General features: G+C 34.4%; 2 protein-coding genes and 1 long non-coding RNA gene across 3 annotated transcripts in view; 1 reads left to right on the forward strand and 2 right to left on the reverse strand.

Annotated features, from left to right (window-relative positions):
* Window positions 1-23,598, reverse strand: part of LOC125844625 (uncharacterized) — a 93,238-nt gene that overhangs the window by 5,499 nt on the left and 64,141 nt on the right. Inside the window, exon 2 of the mRNA XM_049523939.1 lies at window positions 1,997-2,104. Within this exon, the coding sequence (XP_049379896.1) occupies window positions 1,997-2,060 (64 nt within the window). The 5' untranslated portion in view covers window positions 2,061-2,104. The remainder of the gene's footprint in view (window positions 1-1,996; window positions 2,105-23,598) is intronic.
* LOC125844628 (uncharacterized) lies at window positions 5,271-13,406 on the forward strand. Its single transcript, XR_007444163.1, has 3 exons — window positions 5,271-5,763; window positions 6,040-6,115; window positions 13,282-13,406. It is a non-coding gene; the product is annotated as an uncharacterized LOC125844628 (long non-coding RNA).
* Window positions 18,665-20,068, reverse strand: LOC125844623 (lipid droplet phospholipase 1-like). Its single transcript, XM_049523937.1, has one exon. The coding sequence runs from the start codon at window positions 19,755-19,757 to the stop codon at window positions 18,672-18,674; it is 1,086 nt and encodes a 361-aa protein (XP_049379894.1). The 5' UTR covers window positions 19,758-20,068; the 3' UTR covers window positions 18,665-18,671.

The following is a 23,598-nucleotide window of genomic DNA, read 5'->3' on the forward strand; positions in this document are numbered from 1 at the left end:
CTTTCAAGTCTGAGTAGAAGTATAAGGCATGGAAAGGACATGATTTTGAGCTAAGTTGCTCAGACTCGGGTGCGCGTGTCTGATACAGGTGCGGATCTAGAGGTCATATCCTTCATGATCTAATTTTTAAGATTCGAGGATATGGATCCATGTAGGGATACAGGTGCGAGGATTCGCCTAAAAATAATTAAATTATCTAAAAATAGAGTTAGAAAACCTAAATAATGAGATATTATGTGGAGAACTTAGGAGAATCCTGAAAGGAGATTAAAAGAAAAGGAGTGACACAGAAATTTCTATGTAAAAGATAATCCATTTTCTTCAATTTCACGTTAGCTTTTGTATTGATTACAGAAATCATTAAAATTGTCTAGACTTGCCCCATAAATTTTGGCTCAAAGTACACATAATCGGTTGAACAAATCGGACACGGATCCCACACCCACACCCATGTCGTGTCAATATGGGTGCGGCACCAAAAGTGAAGAGTCCAAGCAACTTAGATTTTGAGCACATGGACTAATATGAAGCTAAAAGGGATCAGATACAGCATAGAAGTTTGAGTAAAAGTCTAAGAAAAATGATCTGGATCAAGTCCGAACTCCAGAGGTCACTGGACAAAGTGTGCACGACGCCAGCCAAGAAAAGCAAAAAAGCTGAAAAATTAGCCTGGTCCGAGTGCCACACGCCAACCCATGTGGGGCACCGGTGCATTTTTTTCTTTTGGTCCTGTCTGACAGAATTCAAGTCTCTGAAGTTCTGACTTGGTGCGTAGTGCCACTCACCGCACCGCACAGCGCACAAAATCATTTTTGTCCCTTCTAGAGTCCATTTTAGTTTAGGAGATGTGCTTGAGTCGTAGAGAGTTTCTCCCCAGTCCACATTATAAATACACCTTGTACACGAATTTTAGGTCATATATTCAGGTGATTAAACTAGTTTAAAGGACAGAAACACCGAAGACAAAAAGGAGATTCAATGAGGGCTAGAACAACACCTCAAGCGACATCGATCCTAAGCATTATTCTATCTCTTCACTTGTAATTTGTTAGTTCTTAGGTTTTGTGCTACATGATTGTTGTACTTGACGTGATTATATTGATTTATCCTATTGATTTAGTTATTCAATCTTGTTCTCAATTATCATATATTGCATATAAGATTGGATAGGCCTTGTTCTTGAACTTGGGCATCGAGAAATGGATTCTCGTTTAGAATAGAAATGAACCTACTCGCCTTGCTTAGTTAGATATAAGAAATATAAATATGTTCTTATTAATGATAATTCCATAGGGATATATGTGTTAAAGAGTAATTTGAAACGGTAAATAGGGACTCGGGAGAGTTTATAAGCAATATCAACCCTGTGATTAGTAGACTAGATATTAATTGGTTAATTCTCATGGATAACTCATCAGGATTGCTAGCTACCATAACCCTAGGATCTCACACTCTCTTGAACTCTCCTCATTTTTATTACTTGCATCTTTCATAGTGTCGTTGTAGTATTAGTTAGATATACTCACTTCTTGGAATGGCTTGAATAAATAATTTCTATTCAATAAATAGTTAACAACACATCCTCGTGGGATCGATACTCTATGTATACTTGCGCGTGTGATGGACCTGATCAGTAATGGACCTGCAATCTTTCGGTCATGCTACCTAATAAGCCTAACAATTTTATCTACACCTCAGTGGCCCAAAAAATATTTCTTTTTTCCCCTGTGACTTTTCTTTTTATTTTCTCTTGGGCAGGGTGGGGATTTTACAATTCAATCAAGCAAATCAGCAGAGAAGTTCACAAAACGAATAGATCTAAAGAAAGATAAAAACCCATCAAAGTATATCGAATAAAAATCACAATACATTAACCAAACACGAAAGAACATATTCATTCCAATTTATTTGGTGGATTCTCAACTTCAACACAAGAAAAATAAAATACAGTACAAAATTGAAAATAAAACAAGAATAAGAAGGGGCAGGAACAAACCGGAGTTGGAAAAGACGGATTGGGAGGAGGTGATAAGCTTCGATGCACACGACCTTAAAGCCATCGCTGCTGTGTGTGTGTGAGAGAGATGGAGAGGAGTTCTATGGGGATTTCTAAAGGCAGGCAAAATTTGAGTTTTGCATATTCAATTTTATAGGAATGTTATATTTATTTTTTTTTTGGGAAAAGGGTCAAAAATACCCTTTTAACTTTGGTTTATTAGTTGACTATATTCTGCCGTTAAAATAAAGTTATTTATGCCTTTGCCATTACTTATTTCACCATTTATACCTCTCAATTGACAGAAATTCTCAAATTGACTCAAATTAACCAATTTTATTTAAATTACCCAATTTTAACCCGACCCGATCCGAACCACCTAATAATATAAACTCATGTTTGTTCATCTTCATTTATGTTAATCTTCATCTTTAAAATTAATTTTTAAAAAATCCAATATAATAACAAATCAACAAATTAACAAGCAAAAGCTGTAACAGTGCCCAAAAATACAATAATATCAAACCAAAAATTAAAATAATCAACAACAAAGTGTAATAGCATACACAAACTTGAACAACGAATATGAATGAAAAATTATTGGAGTTTGAACTCCCTAACCAAATTTGAAACACAGAGAATAGAGTGAAAAATGTAAAAGAAAAATAAATCATCATAAAATATAAGAATGGAAAAAAAATAGAGGGTCAATGGAAAATGGGGTGAAGCTCGATCGTGGAGCTGTGTTGGTGTTGTCAACTGGTTCGAGAAATGAGTTTGTTGATTTGGGGCGTTGGGAGAGTGGTTGTGGTGGCTGCTGATTTGCAGAGCCTCGCCAGAGTTCATGGTCATTGTTCACCGGAGTTGGAGCCAAAAACACATATACGATAGAAGAAAACATAAAAGGGGAAAAGGGATGGGACTGGCAGCGATCGCTCTTTGCTGGAGTTCGTGGATGGAGAAGGTGATTTTTGCTAATTGTTTGATGGGTGTTTTCAAATGGATTGTTTACAAGCTGTTTTTGAAAAGGAACCCAACATTAAAGATAGATGAACAAGATAGAACAAAAATGGATTATATTATTACGTGGGTCGGGTTAGAATTGGTAATTTAAGTAAAATTGGTTAATTTGAGTCAATTTGGGGATTTCTGTCAATTGAGGGGCATAAATGGTGAAATTAGTAACAGCGAGGGCATAAATAACTTTGTATTAACGCAGGGTATAGTCAACTAATAAATTAAAATTGAGGGGCATTTTTGACCCTTTTCCCTTTTCTTTTTTTTCTCCTTTCTCATTTTATAGGAGTTTTACAAATTTAAATATTATTGGATAGTTAAAGTAAACAAAAATCAAATTATTGTTTGGTTTTTTTAAAGTTTAAAATTAAAAGCTCACAATAATACTTACTCTATTTTTAAAGTTTAAAAACTCACCTATGAAAATTTTGAGATCGGTATAATGCATACTCTATTTTCGCAACTGAATTGATTATACATGATTGAAAGATAATATATCACCTTTAAAAATATGGGTCCATTTGTCATTATGTTTTTCACAATTTTTAATATAGATTGATTTGTTATAGGTCATACGGATTTATATTGGCAAACTAACGTTGAAATAGTTTAAATTCAAAATTAAAAAACATGACTTATATCTTATGGAGATTTATATCTTTGTATTTATGATTTTTTAAGTACCATATAAAATAAAAAGTGATCAATTAATATGAAAAGATGAAATATAAATTGAAGCAACACCCCTAAAGGATCTTAAAGATGTATAAATTTAGTCACTATAAGGATGTGTTTGGTAAGAAAAAAAATATTTTCTTGGAAAACAAGTTGATTTCTAATTTATTTTTTCATGTTTGGTTGGTAAATAGAAAATATTTTCTAATTTTTTTTTAATGTTCGATTGGTGAATGGAAAATATTTTTCAGAAATATCTTTTAGCTTTGGCTTGAAACTAGAAAATACGCTTTAGGAAAATAATTTCTGACCCAAAAATCAACCCTAATAATCGAGCTAGGACCCGACCACAACACCCGAACTAGGACACGACCCCGACGATCATTCCAAAATCCGACCTTGAGATTTGACACAGAACTTGACCCAAAATTTCGATCTGAAATATTTTTCAAAAATATTTTTTTAAAAAAAAATTGACGGGGTGACCGGGAGGGGTAAGGGTAGAGGTGGCATAAAAAATGAAATTTTAAAAATTTGAAACATTTTTCAAAAATAAAATTAACTGGGTGAGTGGGGGGGGGGGGGGGGGGGNGCGTAAAAATGATTTTATTTTTTAAAAAATTTGATTTCAAAAACAATTTTTTTTAAAAAAAATTGACGGGGGTGGTTGAGGGTAAGGGTTGCGTACTATAAAAATTTAAAATATTTTTCAAAAATAATTTGTTTTAAATTTTCTTTTGACGAGGGTGGCATGGGTGGGGTTGGGGGGTAGGGTTTTACGTGGTGGCGTAAAAATGAAAATTTTTAATTTTGAAATATTTTTCGGAAACACATTTTTTTTTTGAAAAAAAATGAAGGGTGGGGGGAGGCGTGGGGTCAGGATATGGTGTGGGGTAAAAACTAATATTTTTAAAATTTGAAATATATTTTCAAAACAATTTTTTTATGGGGGTAGGGGAAGGGTGAGGTAAAAATATCTTAAAATTTGAAATATTTTTTAAAAATAATTTTTAAAGTTTTTTTTTTTTTTTTGTTTGGAGGAGTGGGGCTAGTTTAGGGGTAGGGGTTAAAAATATCTGAAATTTAAAATTTTTATAATTTTAATCTATTTTATGGAGCGGTCGAGTACGGGGTACGGGATAGGGTATAGAAAAATGTATTGTAATTAAAGGATGAAATAAAGTTTTGGAAAATGTTCTCCTTAATTTTTGAAGAAAAGTCATTTTCCTTAGATTTGAAGAAAATAAGTTGATTTAGAAAACATTTTTCAAAAAATATTTTTCATCTTACCAAACACATCATGTGCAATTTTATATTTTATTGGAATAAAATTTGATCATTAAATATTATATTTTAGAATAGTTTTTAATAGTGCCTTATACTTTTGTCAAGAAGTTTTATTTATTTGATAAAATTATATAAAGAATTAAAAATAATTTTGATAATTTTAACAATGTATAAAAATTTCAAGTTTATGTACAACAAAAAACAAAATACAATTTAAAAAATTTAAATTACATGTTTCAAAACTTCAATTTGGTTATATATCATAATTTCTATCTCAATAGGCCAAATTGATGAAGTTTTGGCAAGTTGAGCAACACTGGATTTGTGTTGTTGGCTTGTTTAGTTTGAAAGGAGTCTTGCGAAAAGTTCTTCGACAAAATAGGAGTAACAATAAATTTCTCCAAATTGTTCTTCAAAAGCATTCCCAGATCTAACAATCAATCGGAGACAGAGGACTATGTCGAGCAGAGAACCCTCAATTGGAGGGGACTGCAATCGGCTGTATACGGCCTTAACTGGGTGCCACCGCCGGTTTGCGCCCGGCAGGGAGAGGGACTTAGCATGCCGCCATATAAACCGGTCGCTGGCAGAGTGTATGGTGGCCGTTATATGTCCGGCCGAATCGGACGCCGTCCGCAGCCTCTGCTCTAGTGGCGGCACCGCCCTCAAACGCCGACAGTGTCAGGAGGCGCAACTCTCCCTTTCCGTTTGCCTCGCTTCCCATCAGGACTCTTCCTGAATTGAAAAGAAGAATCGCAATGCCCTTTTGATTTCTTCTCCTTCTTCTTGTAGGTGCAGTTTTCGTTATAATTTTCATTTTTCATGAATATATATCTTAGCAAATTTAAAAATTTAATGATTGTAAAAATATTGTGTGTTATATAAGTGGTTCAATATCTTTGTTTGCATAGTTTATAAATAAAATAAAATCAAATCTGTATAATCCATTTTTCTATTTCAATATTGGTCTTTTCCTGAGATTTTGAGAGTCTTACTTCTCCTCCTTATGCTTTTGTTTGCACTCGTTACAACCATCTGTGACTTTGAAGTCTTTGTTCCACCAGAGGATGACAGAACATCTCCTTTTTCATTTGAATTGTCAGCCGGCCACATGGAGTTCCTCGGTTCATCTACTAGCCGGTATCAAAACTGAAACTTCGCTTGTACTATCTTTTTTTTCTTGTTGGGTCTTTACAGCATGTTAAATTTCTATTGAAGAATTATAATGAACACCCTTTTTTTGTGGCTATTACTTTATTATGACGTAACTTTTCATTAACGACTTCTGAAATGGAATATGTGGATGGGAGTGAGATAGAGAGAGTACACTGGCTGTTGGTGTAAGCTATTTGTATCTGCTTTTGGTAGATGCAAAACTAGCTCTCAACCTCAACCTCTGCATACGCAAAACTTGATCTATATAGGCAGTGCTGTATTCAAACATCAATTTGAAGCAGTCTTGTGGATTTTCCGCCTACGAATCAAAGATAAACACTATCCTTGTTGTAGTATTTTGGTTTTTCCCCATAAAATAGTTAAAGTAAATTTCCTACAAAGTTGCACAATCCATAGCATTCTCTTGATTCTATGATGATAAATTTTACCGTTCCAAAACGAAAAAAAGAGAACTTACCAATGAGATCATCAAGAGACCATCCTACTAGCTCGTAGTTAAAACCTATGTTGCGCTAACTCTTCATTTTGGCTGTCAAACCTGTCTCGACGCGACACTAGTGTGGGTGTGGATGCATGACAGAGAGAGAAGTAGGAATAAACTAGGGTTGAGGTCTTGTTGTTTCCATAGACGTAGTGGCAACTAGCGAGGAAGATGAAATAAAATATATAAGAGCAAACTACATAAATCCCACTACTTTATATTATAATTAGAATCCCGGTAGATTTTTAAATTACTTGCTATGCCACTTTTTTTCAGTCGGATACGTGACTCAAAAGTGGTTAGATACGTGTATCTACCATAATTAAAGGGAAGAGATACATTATTCAATTAATTTGAATTGAATGTTGTAACTTAATTCCACAATTAAAGGATTAAAATATGGGATGTAACAAATCACGAATTAGGTGGATTAACTGATATCAAACTGTTACAACTTTCTGAAAAAGGACTAAATCGCATAGATTAACAGATCTGGCATTTTAAACTTCTTCTTCTTCGCTTCATTCCCTTGAATACTGAATTTTCAAAGTTATTTTGTTCGAATGGCGAATATAACCATATTGTTACGACATTCGGGATCGTGGATCTCTGAAAGCGATTACACAAATTATAGAATTGATGGAATACTATTGAGAGAGAATGCAACCTACAATGATCTAGTTAATGGTATTTCAACACAACTAGGGATCGATTGTTCACGCAAAAGAATGGAGATAAGATACATGATGGAAGGCAATGTAACTCCAATGGAAATTCGAAATGAGATGGGCATGAGGTTATTTATGGAATTGAAAAGACGTAAATCCAATTGTGGTTTGTATCCATTATGCATAACAACGGAAGAGCAAAATTTTGGATGCAACAACAATGGTGAAATATCTTTTGACCAAGATACATCCATGGTTGAAGTTGGGACTGTATCTGTAGCAGCTCTTGTAGATAATCGTAGTGTAAATGCGTTATGGATAGTAATTCGAATCATGTTATTTGTGATCGTAGCCACAAAGTAGTTAAAATCAAGCAGTTGTACAAGGACAAGAGTACTATTGTGGCTGTAATGCAAAAAAATGTTATAGACAATCGATTTCAATTCAAGGTTTTAAGATCAAACAAGAAGAGGTCAGTCATATTTGTTGGATACATGATGTGTACGTTTTTTGTGTATTATACAAGCATGAAAAAATGTGTCATAGGTTAGTGTATCTTGAAAAAAATATTGTATATCTCATTATTAAGAGATTACAAATCTAATGTTGAAAAGTAATGAATGTTTCTGTAACATGTATATTTTATAGTGTATATCTTGGACAAATGAAGTGTATCTCAGAGAGATAATGTAGACATCATTGTTAAAGTAAAAAGATCTATTGTTGAAGAGTAATAAAGGTGTTTGTAGCATTAATATTGTGTTGCACATGTGTCTTAGATAATAAAGTAGTATAGATACATGCAAATATTTTCATGATTTATAGTGCGTATCTCGGAAAATGAAGTGTATCTTTATATATAATTTAGTTTATTGTTAAGTTCATTAAGATGTAATATGACACATACATCTGGAAATATTACTAGATACAACAATATCTAGTTGAAATAACTTTAAAAGATATATGACAGATACAATACATACCAGATACAAATACGTCATTCAAAAAAAGTTTGACTTCATAATTAATGGGCATTGCCAGGAACATGTACTACTTACTCTGATGCCTTCGTTACTGAAAATTGCTTTCCATGATGGTGTTGAATTTAGGCTGCGAATCAACAACACGCCAGTTCAGAATTCTTGAAACTAAGTTATCATAATGAACAACTAATGTTGGTAGGAGTTGCATGCAACACTCATAAATCCATACTTGTAGAGCATACGACATTCCCCGAAGGTGATACAATTTCTTAGTAAAGTTCATTGTGCACCTATATGATTTCATCAAGGATTTCAATGACAACTTTCCCCATGGAAACTGTTCGTATGTACCATTATCAACTATCACAAAGTCTCTTATAGGAATGGGAACATCATTCTGTTGGGAAAAGATGAAATTGTGGATGAAGTACAATATCGAAATCTTGACGGCGTCTTCATCGTTTTTCCCCCACCTCTTGTCATCAAAACACTTGATAAGGTGTTCCTTCTTAACATTTTTACCGCCATAGAAATAGTCAACTAGGAGCCTATTATTAGAAGTAACATCAGCCGCGAAGTCTTCTTCATTACCATTACACTTGAGCCCGGTAATCAGAGCAAACTCAATAGTGAAACGTAGGTTAGATCCATTTGCACGTAGCCAAAACTCATCTTTATTTTCTTGATCATTTTCAAGTGTCATCAGGCAACAGTGTAATTGTGCTCGAAATGTGCAATTTGAAATATCCAAATACATACCAAAACCTGTTTGCCCATTTAATTGGATCGTTGTATTTGGATATTTCAAATTGCACATTTCAAGCACAATTCCACCGTTGCCTGATGACACTTGAAATTGATCAAGAAAATAAAGATGAATTTTGGCTACGTGCAAATGGATCTAACCTTTGTTTCACTATTGCTGAGTTTGCTCTGATTACCGGGCTCAAGTGTAACGGAAATGAAGAAGACTTCGCGGTTGATGTTACTTCTAATAATAGGCTCCTAGTTGACTATTTCTATGGCGGTAAAACTGTTAAGAAGGAACACCTTATCAAGTGTTTTGATGACAAGAGGTGGGAGAGTAACGATGAAGACGCCGTCAAGGTTTCGATATTGTACTTCATCCACAATTTTATCTTTTCCCAATAGAATGATGTTCCCATACCTATAAGAGACTTTGTGATAGTTGATAATGGTACATACGAACAGTTTCCATGGGAAAGTTGTCATTCAAATCCTTGATGAAATCATATAGGCGCACAATGAACTTTACTAAGAAATTGTATCGCCTTCGGGGAATGCCGTTTGCTCTACAAGTATGGATTTATGAGTGTTGCATGCAACTCCCAACAACATTAGTTGTTCGTCATGATAACTTAGTTCCAAGAATTCTGAACTGGCGTGTTGTTAATTCACAGCCTAAATTCAACACCATCATGGAAAGCATTTTCAGTAACGAAGGCAACAAAGTAAGTATATGTTCCTAGTAATGCCCATTAAATATAAAGTCAAACTTTTTTTGAATAAAGTAAGTATTTGTTTGTGGTATGTATCTTGTATTGTATTTGTTATGTATCTGTCATATATCTTTTAAAGTTATTTCAACTAGATATTGTTGTATCTAGTAATATTTCCAAGTGTATGTGTCATATTACATCTTAATGAACTTAACAATACACTAAATTATATATAAAGATCCACTTCATTTGTCCGAGATATGCACTATAAATCATGAAATTTTTTGCATGTATCTATACTACTTTATTATCTAAGACACATGTGCAACACAATATTAATGCTACAAAAACCTTTATTACTCTTCAACAATAGATCTTTTTACTTTAACAATGATGTCTACATTATCTCTCCGAGATACATTTCATTTGTCCGAGATAAACACTATAAAATATACATGTTACAGAAACATTTATTACTTTTCAACATTAGATTTGTAATCTCTTAATAATGAGATATACAATATATTTTTCAAGATACACCAACCTATGACACATTTTTTCATGCTTCTATAATACACAAAAAACGTACACGTCATGTATCCAACAAATATGACTAACCTCTTCTTGTCTGATCTTAAAACCTTGAATTGAAATTGATTGTCTATAGCATATTTTTGCATTACAGCCACAATAGTACTCTTGTCCTTGTACAACTGCTTGATTTTAACTACTTTGTGGCTACGATCACAAATAACATGATTCGAATTACTATCCATAACGCATTTACACTATGATTATCTACAAGAGCTACTACAGATACAGTCCCAATGTCACCTCCAACTTCAACCATGGATGTATCTTGGTCAAAAGATATTTCACCATTGTTGTTGCATCCAAAATTTTGCTCTTCCGTTGTTATGCATAATGGATACAAACCACAATTGGATTAACGTCTTTTCAATTCCATAAATAACCTCATGCCCATCTCATTTCGAATTTCCATTGGAGTTACATTGCCTTCCATCATGTATCTTATCTGCATTCTTTCGCGTGAACAATCGATCCCTTGTTGTGTTGAAATACCATCGACTATATCATTGTAGGTTGCATTCTCTCTCAATAGTATTCTATAATTTGCGTAATCGCTTTCAGATATCCACGAACCCGAATGTCATAACAATATGGTTATGTTTGCCATTCAGACAAAATAACTTTGAAAATTCAGTATTCAAGGGAATAAAGCGAAAAAGAAGAAGTTTAAAACGCCAGATCTGTTACTCTATCCAATTTAGTCCTTTTTTCAAAAAGCCGTAACAGTTTGATATCAATTAATCCACCTAATTCGTGGTTTGTTACATCCCATATTTTAATTGTGGAATTAAGTTACAACATTCAATTCAAATTAATTAAATAATGTATCTCTTCCCTTTAATTATGGTAGATACACGTATCTAACCACTTTTGATTCATGTATCCGACTAAAAAAAAGTGGCATAGCAAGTAATTTAAAAATCTACCGGGATTCTAAGTAATTATAATATAAAATAGTGGGATTTATGTAGTTTGCTCATGATATTTTACCTTTTATGGGCTTACTCTTTTGTATAATCAATGTTGTGGACTTTGCTGGACTATTGTGTAGTGTAAAAATCCCTTAATGACTTGGACAACAAATCTTAATATTATCATTTACACATAATTTTTTTAGTTTTATAATTGGTTAGGAGACCCAGTGTAGTCCCATAAAGTGGGGTCTAGGGAGGGTAGAGTGTATGCAAACCTTAACTCTTCCTCAGAAGTAGAGAGGATTCTTCCGATAAACCCTTCGGCTCAAGAAGATGGTCCAAAACAATCCCGAAAAAAGAAGTAACCACACAAACAAGGTTTCTTAGCCTTACGTCTCCCTTCCCAGAAGTCTCAGGAAGGCGCCACATAACAGATTGGAAGTTGCAAAATTGTAAGCTAGTAAAATTAAGATAATAGAAATTGTTGAAATTGGGACTACAATTTCCCAAAATCAGAGTACTTGATGATCCTCCAAGGATGTAGGTTGAAAAGTTTTGCATATGACCTAGAGACTTGTTATTTGATACAGTCAGTTATCATCATAAGAAAGAGTTTTATCTTCAATTAATTACATAAAAATGAATCATGTAGCACAATACCGATTCATCAATACTTGAACTATGGTTAGTTTGTTACATAAACATGTTGTCTTTGATCCATAGCGAATGATGCCATCACTGATTGTTTCTAAAAGATTAAAACTCAATTCTTATATTTGTATAATGTGTTCCAATGACTCCTCATTTAATTCAAATACATACTGAGAGCTCATATTTGCTCTGTTTTGTTTAGTTATTGTTGGTTTACTCTGATCTTTTGTTCTACTTTGGTTGTCCAAGACATGAAAGATATCGAGTGGGAGGAAAATTAGGGGATCCTTGCCTGGATTTTCCCTACCTACATTTTGAGTTTTCTTTTTAACTGGAGTATTACCTTAAGAGGTATGGAATCAAGGACTTTCTGGAGTAGTATTTTTGTATGGTTGGTTTTCGGATATTGCATGTGTCATTTATATTCCTTCTGCTGCATATATACATATAATCACAGTTTGGCTTTAAAGTTTATGTAGTCAGAGCTTATATTCCTTGTACTGGCAGATGCATGCTAAGCTGATAGGATCCTTTTGTGCTTGTTAATGGATCTATGAACTCTTTTTATGAGGTTTAGTATTGATGATTTTAGTCTCTTCAGGCTTGTGTTTGAACTCTTTGAATGATCTGATAAGCGATAGCATTTATATTCTGATATAGGTATTATGCTGACCATGACCAACTACTCCTGGAACAAGGAATTGTTACTCTCCTAATATCTTTTTCTTTGATTTTATTATTACCCGTCGTTATCTTTGCTTCGGTTATCATATTATTTGTTGTTGCTACTGATCTCTTCCCCAATGTATTTCCATACCTGATTTTGATATATTTTGCTTGAGTTGAGGGTCTATTAGAAACAACCTCTCTACCTTCCCAGGGTAGGGGCAAGATTGCGTACACACTACCCTTCCCAGACCGCACTTGTGGGATTACACTGGGTATGTTGTTGTTGTTGTTTGTTGGTTTATTCATTGGCGTATGTTAACTTGTGGTTACTGCCCCTTTGGAATTACAAACCTTGAAACCACTGCATTTTTAATCCTGAATCTGACATTGTCTCTCTGTATATCTTTATTGATTGGTAATTTGGTATATAGATAGAAGAAACATGTCCACGTGTTCAAGCTACTCTGGTTACCGGGAAGAATCAAACTAATTCTAACAGATCATAATTGATACTCAATATAATTTACACAGTCGTCGTTAAAAGTTAAAACATGAAAACTCGATTTCTATATTCATATAAGGTGTTCCAATGATTTCTCATTTTTTAAAAAAAAATATTTAGTGAGAATCCATACCATGTTATTTGGTTTTGTTATTGTTGTATGTCAACTCACTGTCCTACTAATGATTGATGATAACTGATTCGTTTTCAGGAGTGAATAATCCTTCTAGAGTTAATCCTAGAATCTGTACAGATGGAAATAGTTTTGGATGATTTTGCATCCTTGGTGTTAAACAACACGAAACTTGATTGTGCTGCTGAAATAGCTAATGAAGTGGCCCACGTTGCTGGACAGATTATTTGAAAATTTTGTTCTAGTCGAGTGAGATATGTATTCAGGGAAAAGAATGGGGATGGTCCAGTCACATGCATTGACATAGAAGCAGAAGAAGCTATGGTTTCCCTAAGCACCAATGCTTTCCCTTCCCACTCCATTTATGCTGAGGAGATCAACCCGGCGCAATCGTGACAATGTTCTTCCAGATCTTTTTATCTGGGTTTTGGATCCCATTGATGGAACTTCAAGCTTTGTGGGGAAAGATATGTGCATTTGAAATACTAGTTGCTTTAGGCTATAATGGAAGTCCAATACTCAGTTGCATTGACTAACCAATTTTGAAACTCAGATGGATGGACATTAGGGGAAGAAACACCACTGTTAACAGCCAATAAATGGCCACAATGGATTGTAATGACATGCCAAAAGCTCGTGTCTCTCTCAAGGGACTGATGAAGGTTGTTGTTTTTGTATGTGATGCTAAGTGCTGTCATGTTAGTACTTTTGTCTTGATATTTTTGGTATAACTTTTGAATTAATTTTAATACAAAGTTCTAGAATGTAGAAGATATTGTAATATGTGGTGGAGCTTTATTTAAGCACCATAGGGAGATAGTTTCCAGGATTTAAGGGATTTGACACCACCTTATGTATCTATATATGTGTAAGCTTTTGCTGAATGAAAAGATCTGCTCCTTTTCTCCAAATTATCTCTCTATTATAATATTTGTCTTCTCTTTCTCTCCTTCAATTGGCATCAGAGCTAAATTGATCTTTTAGGGACTGTTTTGAGAGAGAAAAACACGGCAAGATCACCTACCAAGTTTAACTTGTCCAAGTTTTTTTTGTTCAGTTTCCTTTCACATGGCCTCTAGCAGCTCTCCTCTTTCACCCCCTATCTTTAATGGCGAGAACTACCAAGTTTGGGCAGTGAAGATGAAAACATACTTGAAGGGTATTGGATTATGGAAGTATGTTGAGGAAGACAGTGCTCCAGAACCTTTGAGAGCAAACCCAACTCTTCAGCAGATCAGAAGTCATGAAGAAGAGATCGTAAAAGGTCCAAAAGCCCTGTCTTTCATTCACGCAGCTGTCTCAGATTCAATTTTTACCAGGATCATGACATGTGAATTTGCCAAAGAAGCTTGGGATATGCTGAAGCAAGAATTCCAAGGGAGTGATAGGACGAGGCAAATGCAAATATTGATTCTAAGAAAAGAATTTGAGATGTTTAGAATGAAAGAGACCGAAAAGGTGAAAGATTATATTGATAGAATCATGAAAGGGGAAAAAGTAGAAGAGCAGAGGATTGTTGAGAAGGTGATGGTGACACTTCCAAAAAAGTTTGAAGAAAAATTTCCTCAATTGAAGATACTTGGGATATGTCTCGTGTCACATTGAATGAACTATCCAACGCTCTTCTAGCAGTGGAAAAAAGGAAAGCTTTTAGAGAGGAAGAGAGTACAAGTGAAATCGCTTTTGTGGCTGCTCAAAGATCTAAAGCTCAGTTGGATGGTGAACCAAAAAGGCAACAAAATGGAAGATATGGTAAGGAGAAGAAGGAGCAATCTAACAACCGAGGGAGATATAGAAGATCCAAGTATCCACCTTGTCCCTATTGTAAAAAGACCAATCATACAGACAAGTTTTGTTGGTACAGACCTGGAGTTCAATGCAAGTTGTGCAAACAGTTTGGTCATGAGGATAAGGTGTGCAAAATAAATCAAAACCAGCCAGCTCAAGTTACCGAAAATGTTGAAGATCCTGAAGAGAAGTTGTTTGCTGCTTCTATTGCTGGAGAATGCAATGTAGCAGCTCAAGATCATGATGTGTGGCTTGTTGATAGTGGATGCACGCATCACATGACAGCTAACTTGAACATTTTTGAATGGCTGGACAAAAATTATTTCTCCAAAGTCAGACTTGGAGATGGCAGACTTGTAGATGCAAAGGGCAAAGGAGCAGTTACTGTTCAAACTCCCTCAGGTATGAAGATTATATCTGATGTATTATTTGTTCCTGAAATTAGCCAAAGTCTTCTCAGTGTTGGCCAATTGCTTGATAAAAATTATGCCCTGTTATTTAAAGATAAAACATGTGAAATCATGGATCCAACTGGTATAAAATTGCTCTCAGTCAAAATGAACAACAAAAGCTTCCCTCTTGATTGGAAACATACCGACATTGGAGCTTATGTCAGCATTCAAGATGAAACTTATGTCTGGCATAAGAGGCTTGGTCACATCAATGATTTAAAATTGATGCAAAATAAGGATCTTATGGCAGATATGCCTTCCATAAATGAAACCTCTAATGTATGTGGGGTTTGTCAAATTGGGAAGCTAAGTCAATCACCATTTCCTATTAATCAAGCCTGGAGAGCTACTGAAAAGCTCCAACTAATACACACTGATGTGTGTGGACCTATGAGCACTCCTTCTTATAATGGCAGCAAATATTTTCTTTTATTCATTGATGACCTTACGAGGTTTTGTTGGGTTTACTTTCTGAAACATAAATTTGAATTATTTGTTGCGTTTCAAAGGTTTAAAGCAACTGTTGAAAACCAATGTGGCTCTTTGATAAAAATCTTAAGGTCTGATAATGGGACCGAGTTCATTTCCAATCAGTTCAAGGATTTTCTTCAGAAAGCAGGAATTCATCATCAACTTACAGTCACTTACACACCACAACAAAACGGTGTAAGTGAAAGAAAAAATAGGTCCATTATGAATATGGCTCGGTGTCTTCTGTTTGAGAAAGGTCTGCCTAAGGTGCTATGGGCTGAAGTTGTAAATATTGCTGTCTATCTACAAAATAGATTGCCGACGAGAGCAGTTGAAGGAAAGACTCCATACGAAGCATGGATTGAAACCAAGCCATCAATTGCTCATCTTAAAGTATTTGGTTGTATCTGTTACTCTTATATTCCTGGCGTTAAAAGGGATAAACTTGATCAAAGAGCTGAAGTTGGAATATTTGTGGGATACAACAGCACTTCTAAAGGATATAGGATTTTAAATCCTATTTCACAACAAATCCATGTAAGTAGAAGTGTTAAATTTGATGAGGATGTTGCATGGGACTGGAAGAAGATGGTTGTTTCTTCTTTCCAGATCACTAATCAAGAACAAAGTGCCCAAGAAGAAGAGCTGATTCCAGAGGAAGAGGAGGACTTTGATGATTTTGCAGTAAGAGGTACTAGATCCATTGAAGATATATATAACAGATGCAATGTCGCTATGTTGGAGCCAACAAATGTAGACAATGCATTGCAAATTCCTGAATGGAGGACAGCCATGGAGGATGAGCTCAATATGATTAACAAGAATAATACATGGGTACTTGTACCTAGACCTCCTGACAAGCAGGCTCTTGGAACTAAATGGGTGTTCAAGATTAAACTGAATTCAGATGGCATGCTCAACAAGTACAAAGCAAGGCTGGTTGTAAAGGGGTATGCGCAACAACATGGAATTGATTTTCATGAAACCTTTGCACCAGTTGCAAGGTTTGATACCATTAGATTGCTACTTGCAGTTGCAGCACACCAAGGTTGGCAAGTATTTCAATTGGATGTTAAGTCCGCCTTCCTTAATGGGTACCTTGAAGAGAAAATTTATGTAGAGCAGCCTAAAGGTTTTACAGGAGCAAGAGACCAGGTATATTTGTTAAGAAAAGCTCTTTATGGCTTGAAACAGGCACCTAGGGCCTGGTATGCACGGATCGATAGCTACTTACTGAATTTGGGGTTTAAGAGAAGCTGCAATGAAGCAACTCTGTATATTAGACTTCAAAATGATTTTCTCTCTATGTTGATGATCTGTTGGTGACTGGCAGCAGCACACAGACTATCAAAGACTTCAGGGAGCAAATGAAGAAGGTCTTTGAAATGAATGATCTGGGAAAAATGACTTATTTCTTGGGAATGGAGGTTAATCAATCTTCTCAAGGAATCTTTGTTTCTCAGAAGAAATATGCTACCGAAATATTGAAGAAGTTTTGTCTTGACAAATGCAAACCAGTAAGTACGCCTGCAGTTCAAGGAGAGAAACTAATGAAGGAGGATGAGTCTGGTTTGGTCGATGCTTCAATTTATAGAAGTTTGATTGGTTCCCTGTTGTATTTATCAGCCACGAGGCCTGATATTATGTACGCAACAAGTGTGCTATCAAGGTTTATGCATTTACCAACTGAAACTCACCTCAGAGCAGCCAAAAGAATTTTGAGGTACATTCGAGGCACCATTGATTATGGTGTGTTTTATAAAAGAACCACATCTATGAAATTGTTGGGGTTTACTGATAGTGACTGGGCTGGGTCGCAAGACGACATGAAAAGCACTTCAGGATATTGTTTCACTCTCGGATCAGGTGTCATTTGCTGGTGCACAAAGAAGCAAGGGTCCGTGGCTCAATCAACAGCTGAAGCAGAGTACGTTGCTGCCTCCGGTGCTGTTAATCAAGCTCTATGGTTGAGAAAAATCTTGATTGACTTGGGGTTTCATCCAAGCAAAGCAACTGAAGTCTTTTGTGATAACAAATCTGCTGTTGCCATGGTAAAGAATCCATTCTCTCATGGAAAGACTAAACACATTAAAATCAAATACCATTCCATTCGAGAAGCTGAAAGGGAAAATGAAGTTCATATTTTGTATTGTTGTGGTGAAGATCAACTAGCTGATATTTTTACCAAGGCACTGCAGAAACAAAGATTTGAGCTTCTTAGAGCTAAGCTTGGAGTATTCAGCAGCACTTGCATCAAGGAGGAGTGATGAAGGTTGTTGTTTTTGTATGTGATGCTAAGTGCTGTCATGTTAGTACTTTTGTCTTGATATTTTTGGTATAACTTTTGAATTAATTTTAATACAAAGTTCTAGAATGTAGAAGATATTGTAATATGTGGTGGAGCTTTATTTAAGCACAATAGGGAGACAGTTTCCAGGATTTAAGGGATTTGACACCACCTTATGTATCTATATATGTGTAAGCTTTTGCTGAATGAAAAGATCTGCTCCTTTTCTCCAAATTATATCTCTATTATCATATTTGTCTTCTCTTTCTCTCCTTCAGGGACAAAACTACAATGATGATGTGAAGCACGCATATGATTGTATCTCATTAAAGGTGACTAAGTTCTTTAGTTGTATTTTTTTTTTCTTACAAAAACTTGTCAGAATTACATTGCCTCAGAAGAATCAAGCTTTACTAACTGTTGTATCAATTCATTTCTGAACTATATCAGTTGTTTCACAACCGCATAAGCTACAAACTAGCAGTAATAAATAAGGGGCGTTCTTGTTGCTTCTCTTGTTGCTTTATGTGGTCCGCCACATGAGTAATTACTCCAGCTCCAGCATTGTGAAACCATTCATTCTTTACATGGATATTGTTATGAGCTAAGAAAGGCCAAAATGCTGAGTGAAAGCTAACATCAACTTTCTTCCAACTGACCTGCTGTAAGCCACGTATCATTTCCTCTTCCATAATTTCATGGTATTCCAATGTGTTCTGCATGCTAGGTGCATTTTGGGCTGCCTCTTTTGCTTTGGCTGCCTCAGGAGGGAAATGAGGACCTTCAGATGGAACAGCCGGACAGTACTCCATATCTACAACATGCTTGTAGCCGTCCAAAGATCGCCGAGGAGGCTTGCAAAGTTCTGTCTCCCTTCTTATTGAGGATGTACGCCAACCAACCATATGGTCATAAGATACATTAGCATAAAGCACCCGGCATTTGAAAGCACTAAGGGCTGATATGAAGTTACCATCATCACTATCGGATGCCATTCTAAGTAGAAGAGGTGGTTTGTTGGGTTTGCCATCTGTTAGAAAGAGCTGTCTACCAGTTTGACCAACCACAAAGGAAGCAATTGGTGCTGCAAGTTTCTCTAAGATAGGAACTCCAAATAGAAATGGAAGCTGTTTTTTCCCTCTGACACCAAGATGTGGTGTTGCCAAGGTGATAAAATTGATTGGTTCCAGCCCAGCAATTAATCCTTTCTGCTTGATGTTTGTAGTAGCTGAAGCAGCAACCAGATCATCACTAAAAAGAAGAGCAAGTGCATATCTTGCAATCAATCCACCAAGAGAATGAGCTAAAAAGGAGATCTTCTTTAAGGTATGTTCTCTCCTCTTTACAACCAGCATGACTTCATTTGCTAGCCTCTTTCCCGCTCCATCAATCCCAGTGAAGGTTTTAGTGAAAGTGTTGCACGAACTTGCATACATCACAAAGTTTCTTCCCAACCGCGTTTTTAGCTCTGCTTGTGCATACGTCCAATCACTTGGGCTTGCCAAGATGCCATGAACAAGAACAATAAGATGTTCAGGGTCATCCTCCACGTCCATTGGCGACAAAAAGCTGAAAAAATCCCAATTAAAGCCCTAGAATATAGTCAAAAGACATCGAAGAACAGTAAGATAAGGAAGATTGAAATGACGAATAATGATGAGAAGTTGGAGGCAATGATGCGATAAATATATAGCAATGACTGAATTTGTGGTTTGTTATGTCAGCATTTCCCCCATTCTTTTCATAATATAGTATTATCCATTTATCCTCCATGTCCATGCCCATGCCCATGTCCTGGCTTCTTATCAATATGGATATTTTAAAGGATGGAATGGATCCACCATTATTGGGAGATTTCTACTCCCTTCTTTTTTGTCTTGGGGGGCAGCTGACTTTTATATTCCCTAGTTTATTGAGATGTGCATATATGTATAATATATTGATACACAATGTCACTTAGTGAAATGTGTTTTTTACCCTAATAAATAAATTTTATGTTGGACAAATTTATAATCTAAGTTACTTTTAGGACTTCAAATCAAATGATTTTTTTGTAGAACTTTGAAACAAAATATTATTTCACTTTGCTGATATTATTTTAATTTGATTCCTTCTTGAGTGAGTGCGAAATTTTTTATTTTGTATCGCATACAATTGATAATTGAGGTCTTTTTGCTTATGTGGGATTCAAATCTTACACTTTTGGATCTCATCTATTTGCGAGATTTAAAAAAAAAAAGCACAATTATTATTAGTTGTATGAGGTATAAAATAAAGGGGAAATTAAGTAAATGTTCCATAGATACAATCAATTACAAACATATAATCTCTTACATTGATGTCCTCCTGAATAATTACAATAGTTGCCCCAACTGATTATTTCGCTTAACTATATTGGTATTATAATGCTAATAGTTTCGCTTAATTGATGATAATTTCACTTAACTAATATTAAGCTTAACAAATATGTAACGAGGATAAAAATTTACTACTATTAAAGTACCGGTTAGACTTAGAATACAAGATATAGAATTAGATACCTTAGCGTTAGTAGATACAGGATGTACGGGTAGTATAATAAACAAAAAGATTTTACCACAAAAATTAATAAAAACCTTGGATAAGCCAATAGCGACAATGCAGATGGACGAAACGTATAATACTTATCAACATTATATAGGAAAGACACAGGTAAGTTTCGTGAACACATGCAATGAATTTTATAAACCAATGTATACCCTTGACAAAATATGGGTAAGAGACCTAAACATAAATGTAGATTTTGTATTAGGATTAAAATTCATGATACAAAACAATGGAGAAACATTGATTACAAGAGATGGGGTAATATTTTTTAAAAATCTAACTTATACATCAGTACAGACAATCAATTTTGAAACAAAAGGAAGACAAGCTAGTATCACCCCAGACAATGATAACTTACAAACATGTTGCAAACACTGTAAAAATAAAAGCCAATGTTGTAGAAACTTAAGACATAAAAGAACAATACGAAGAAGAAGAATATGATATAAGGGAAAAAGATTACACTCTGATAGAAGTAGAGAATGAATTCTATAATTTTCAAACAGGAATCAATAAGATAGGTACAATTAGAAGTCCTAAAGACTTAGATAATATAGTAAAAATATTAGACGAAATGGAAATAATAGGAGAAAACCCTTTAAAATATTGGGAAAACAATAAGGTGGTATGTAAACTAGATATCATAAATCCTGAATACATAATAAAAACAACTGCTATCGAAGCAACTAATCAAGATCTAGAAGTTTTCGGTGTACAGATAAAAGAATTATTAAATTTAGGAGTAATAAGAAGATCTACTTCAAAACATAGATCAACAACATTCATGGTTAGAAATCATAGTGAGATAGTAAGAACCTTTCGAGCTTTTTATTATTAATTTTTTATTGGTATCAAAGCAAGAAGTTTTTGGGAAACTACCATTTAATGAGAAGACCTTTACGCAATACTCAGATACATTTAGAAACAAAAAGAAAATTGGAAAGTTTATATCTAGAATATAAAAGACTAAATAGTACCAGAGAAGACAATATAAGATTAGATTATTTAATTGATATAATATCTAGATTAGAATATAAATTCATTACACAGTTAAAATCTAGACAGAGGTAATATATGAAAAAGCATCCATTCGCTAATCAACTAAGAATAAGATATTGGTATTTATATAGAGAAATACAAATAAAACTAGAGTGGTTAAAACTAAAAAAGACATTAAGCCTATATTTAAAAGTATTAGAAACAAGAGACTTAACAGATAGACTTTGTAATCACGGAGGCCTATACTCATCAAATAGACCAACACTAGTCAACCCAGAATTGTTAAGTGCTATAAAGTGAGAGCTACATAGCATAGATAGTGATATCCAATACGCCAATAATAGAATAAAAGTTCAAAAAAAGGGTATTAGTGAAATAGATATTCCACTAGGATAAAGATAGTAACTACAGATCCATTAAAACAACTAGAATACTTAGACCTAAGAATCTACCCTGAAAAGAAATATAGAATATTAAAAGATAATACGGTAATAAGGTGCAATTTTAGTCAAGGAGAACATCTTTTACATTCCGAAGATAAGCAATATAATACTATAATAGATCTGATAATAAACTTTAGTGAAAAAACGCAGCAACAAGATAAGAATATAGTGAGATTACTAGAAATAATAGAAATAACTCAAAGCAGACATAAAAAGATACTAGAAAAATTAGAACAAAACTTTGATTTCTTAAAAGCACAAGAATTAGAAATAGATAGAAAAATCCAATACTTGAATAATAAATTTAAAATAGAAAAGATACCTACAAAAGTTGAAATAGAAAAGCTAATAAAGACTATAACAGAAAAGCCTAACGAATTAGAAATTAGAACAACTGAATTAGTTACAACAATTACTAGGCAAGTAGCAATAGTAACTACTGAAGTCAACGAATTAAAAAAGACAACAAAGACTCGAAGAAAAACTCCTTTCATGAATGATTTATGTCAAGATCCATCATACGCTAAAGCCCTAAAATTTACAACTAGCATCCAACCAGATCCACAAGGATTGTCTGATCACCAACCTGCAAGTAAATCAGATCAAGTAATTATTAAACAAAATAATACTATAATAGCACTATTGTTAGAATTAAATAAAAAATTAGATAAAATAATAAAAGAAAAAGACAATGGAATTATGCAAGAACCATATAAACTTTTTAGGAGTAATATTAGGAGAAGGAAAAGTTAAATTACAACCACATATAGCAACCAAAGTTTTAAACATGCATGATAAATTAGATAATACAAAAGACTTACAAAAATTTCTAGGATTGGTAAATTATGCTAGAAACTTTATTAAAGATTTAGGAAAACTAGCCGGACCATTATATTCAAAAACAGGAAGCAAAGGGCAAAAACATTTTAACACAGAAGATATAAAATTAGTACAAAAAATTAAAGAAAAAGTTAAAAATATTCCAGAACTAAGTATACCATTAGAAACAAATTATTTAATAATTGAGACAAATGGAAGTTAACAAGGATGGGGAGCTGTATTAAAAGCTAGACCAAATAAATATAGTGATAAGACAGAAGAAAAGATTTGTGCTTATCAAAGTGGAAAATATAAAGAAAAAAGAAATATGAGTAGTATAGATGCAGAAGTTTTAGCAATAATATATGGCTTAAATAACTTTAAATTATATGTTTTAAATAAAAACGAAATATTAGTGTCACGCCCGAGCCTACACCCTGGGCGGGACTGGCACTCAGAGACCATTTTTGGCCCCAAGTGAACTCTTGGCCTGACTTACTTAACTCAGTGGAAGACATAACTCAATGAAACAGTCTCAAATAATAACTTA

This window comes from Solanum stenotomum, chromosome 11 (assembly GCF_019186545.1).
Source record: "Solanum stenotomum isolate F172 chromosome 11, ASM1918654v1, whole genome shotgun sequence".
Taxonomy (NCBI): domain Eukaryota; kingdom Viridiplantae; phylum Streptophyta; class Magnoliopsida; order Solanales; family Solanaceae; genus Solanum; species Solanum stenotomum.

What these genes read in the sequence shown, in the direction of transcription:
- LOC125844623 (XM_049523937.1), bottom strand. Translation starts at nt 19,757, where the DNA reads ATGGACGTGGAGGATGACCCTGAACATCTTATTGTTCTTGTTCATGGC.